This window comes from Geospiza fortis, unplaced genomic scaffold, assembly GCF_000277835.1.
Source record: "Geospiza fortis unplaced genomic scaffold, GeoFor_1.0 scaffold114, whole genome shotgun sequence".
NCBI classification, from domain to species: Eukaryota; Metazoa; Chordata; class Aves; order Passeriformes; family Thraupidae; genus Geospiza; species Geospiza fortis.
The window spans coordinates 1,573,170-1,575,727 of record NW_005054383.1 but is presented as its reverse complement, the minus strand read 5'-3'; the positions used below and the strand labels follow the sequence as shown (position 1 = coordinate 1,575,727).

General features: G+C 55.0%; 1 protein-coding gene across 1 annotated transcript in view; it reads right to left on the bottom strand.

Moving 5' to 3' along the window:
• The window catches only part of CCDC78 (coiled-coil domain containing 78), an 18,982-nt gene that overhangs the window by 8,232 nt on the left and 8,192 nt on the right, over positions 1–2,558 (bottom strand). The window contains 3 exon segments of the mRNA XM_031060432.1: positions 897–971; positions 974–1,088; positions 1,622–1,910. Of these exon segments, the coding sequence (XP_030916292.1) occupies positions 897–971; positions 974–1,088; positions 1,622–1,910 (479 nt within the window).

Below are 2,558 nucleotides of genomic sequence, written 5' to 3'. Positions count from 1 at the left end.
TATATTAATATATAATAATATACATGTGTGTATACTAGTATATATATAATGTAGTATCTATTAGTATTCTTTATTTTAATAGAAAAACATAAAATTATAAATCAACCTTCAAAAAACATAGAATCAAATTCTCATCTCTCACCTCATCCTAAAACCCCTGCAAATACCATAAACAGTAACCCTGAGTGTGGCATTGATCCCCCCTTCGTGGAGTCACAACACAGGGGTGGAAGAAGAGGAGCTTTAAGGCCCCTTCCAACCCAACCCATTGCATGTTTCCATGACTGTGTCACATGGAGGTGACCCTTGTGTGCCCTGCCTGTGGCCCAGGCACAGCAAACCCTCAGGGAGAGCGTGGCTGTGGCACTGGGGTGTGAGAGCGCTCACAGGGGTCCGAGGAACAGGGAAGAGATGAGGATCTGACTCCATGTTTCAGAAGGTTTATTATTTTATGATATGTATTATATTGAAACTATACTAAAAGAATAGAAGAAAAGGTTTCATCAGAAGGCTAGCTAAGAATAGAAAAAGAAAGAATGATAACAAAGGTTTGTGGCTCAGACAGAGAGTCCGAGCCAGCTGACTGTGATTGGCCATTAATTAGCAACAACCACATGAGACCAATCACAGATGCACCTGTTGCATTCCACAGCAGCAGATAACCATTGTTTACATTTTGTTCCTGAGCCCTCTCAGCTTCTCAGGAGAAAAAATCCTAAGGAAAGGATTTTTCATAAAAGATGTTTGTGACACTTGGGGACACGGCTCAGAGATGGCTTTGGCCCTGCCGGGGGAACAGTTGGCCTTGCTGATCTGAGAGGGCTTTTCCAACCTAACCAATGCTACAAATGCCTTAGGGAAGGGGCGCATGGCACCGTTCCCAGCTCCCTGCCTACCTGCTGCAGCTCCTGCAGCTGCACCTCCAGCTTTGCCTTCTGCTCGCGCAGGCGGGTTTGCTCCCCGGCGCGGGTTTCAGCTCCCAGGAGCTGTTTGGCAGCAGCTCAGGGTCTGTGATGGACAGGTGGAGCTCGGCAGGGCCACAGTCCATGGCACTGCTGCCCAGGGTCCGGATCTGCTCCCGCTGCAGCCTGAAACCAGCACAGGGTCACTCCCTGCCGCCCCTCGGGGTGACACCGCCAGAGCTCTGCTGCTCCTGCGGTGCCACTCCCTGGGACCCGCTGGCTCTGGCCACCTGCAAAGGGAAAGTGGGAGAGTTTCTGAGGGGAGCTTGTCCTAGGGCTATTTGTGGCTTTTCTACCACGAGTATTTCTGCTGCTTCCCACAGCCCAAGCTGCCGAGAGAGCCGAGAGCGCTGCAGGGACGGGCTGGGAGGTGGAGCTATTTGTGGTACCTCTGCCTTTCCACACCATCCACCGTGGGCTCAATCTCTCACCCTGCATTTGAAGTGGGAGGAACATATGTGCAAAGCAGCTCCATGGGGCCCAGAGCAGCCTGACGTGCAGCTGGAGGCAGCTTGATGCTGGATTGCCAGGAGCAGGGGGATAAATGTGCATCCCAGACCCTCTGCTCCACCTGGGAGCCCTGCCTGCCTCCTCCCGGGGCAGGGCTGCCTGCTGTGGGGCTTTTCCAGCTGGCCTGAGGAGGAGGTGCTGATGGTTACCCATAGGCAATGAGCAGGTTCTCGTGCTTCTTGGCCAGCTCCTTCAGGCGTTTCCTGTAGCCCCGGGCTGCCCGGGCCAGCTGCTCCTCCCTGCGTCTGTAGGAGGCCTGGATGTCCCTGAGCATGCTGTCCACAAAGTTCTGCATGGCAGCGTGGCCAGCTGGGGCTTTGCTGTGTCCTGGCACGCTGCTGGGTTTGCTGTCCATGTAGTTCTGTAAATGGAGAGAGGGAATTCCAGGGGGAATGGCTTCCTGCTGGGTTAGAGGGGATATGGGGAAGGGATTGTTCCCTGTGAGGGTGGGCAGGCCCTGGCACAGGGTGCCCAGAGCAGCTCTGGCTGCTCCTGGATCCCTGGCAGTGCCCAAGGCCAGGCTGGACAGGGCTTGGAGCAGCCTGGGACAGTGGGAGGTGTCCCTGCCATGGCAGGGGTGGCACTGGATGGGCTTTAAGGTCCCTTCAACCCATTCCATGGTTCTATGGCAGCCCTCCCATCCAGATTTCCTGTATGGCCATGCAAAATTATCAGTGAGCTTCTGCTGGGAGTTTTCTTGGTCAGATTAAAGGGATTAAAAACTTCTTTCTTTATGTATTTACTCTAATTTATTGGCTGCAGCCTACAAGAGGAGGGTGCCAGTGTGGAGACGCCTGAGGGAACAGCTGGAGCTGGGCCAGGGCAGGGTCAGGCTGGATTTTGGGAAAGGTTCTTCCCCTAAAGGGGGCTGGCACTGCCCAGGCTGCCCAGGGAATGGGCACAGCCCCGAGGCTGCCAGAGCTCCAGGAGAGCTTGGGCAATGGGATGCCCAGGGTGGGAGTGCTGGGGGGTCTGTGCAGGGCCAGGGGCTGGATCCATGATATTTGTGGCTCCCCCCCCACTGAGGATGGCTCTGGGCCCCTCCCGGGGGGGTACCCACTGCCAGGTCCCCGAGGCACTGTGCCA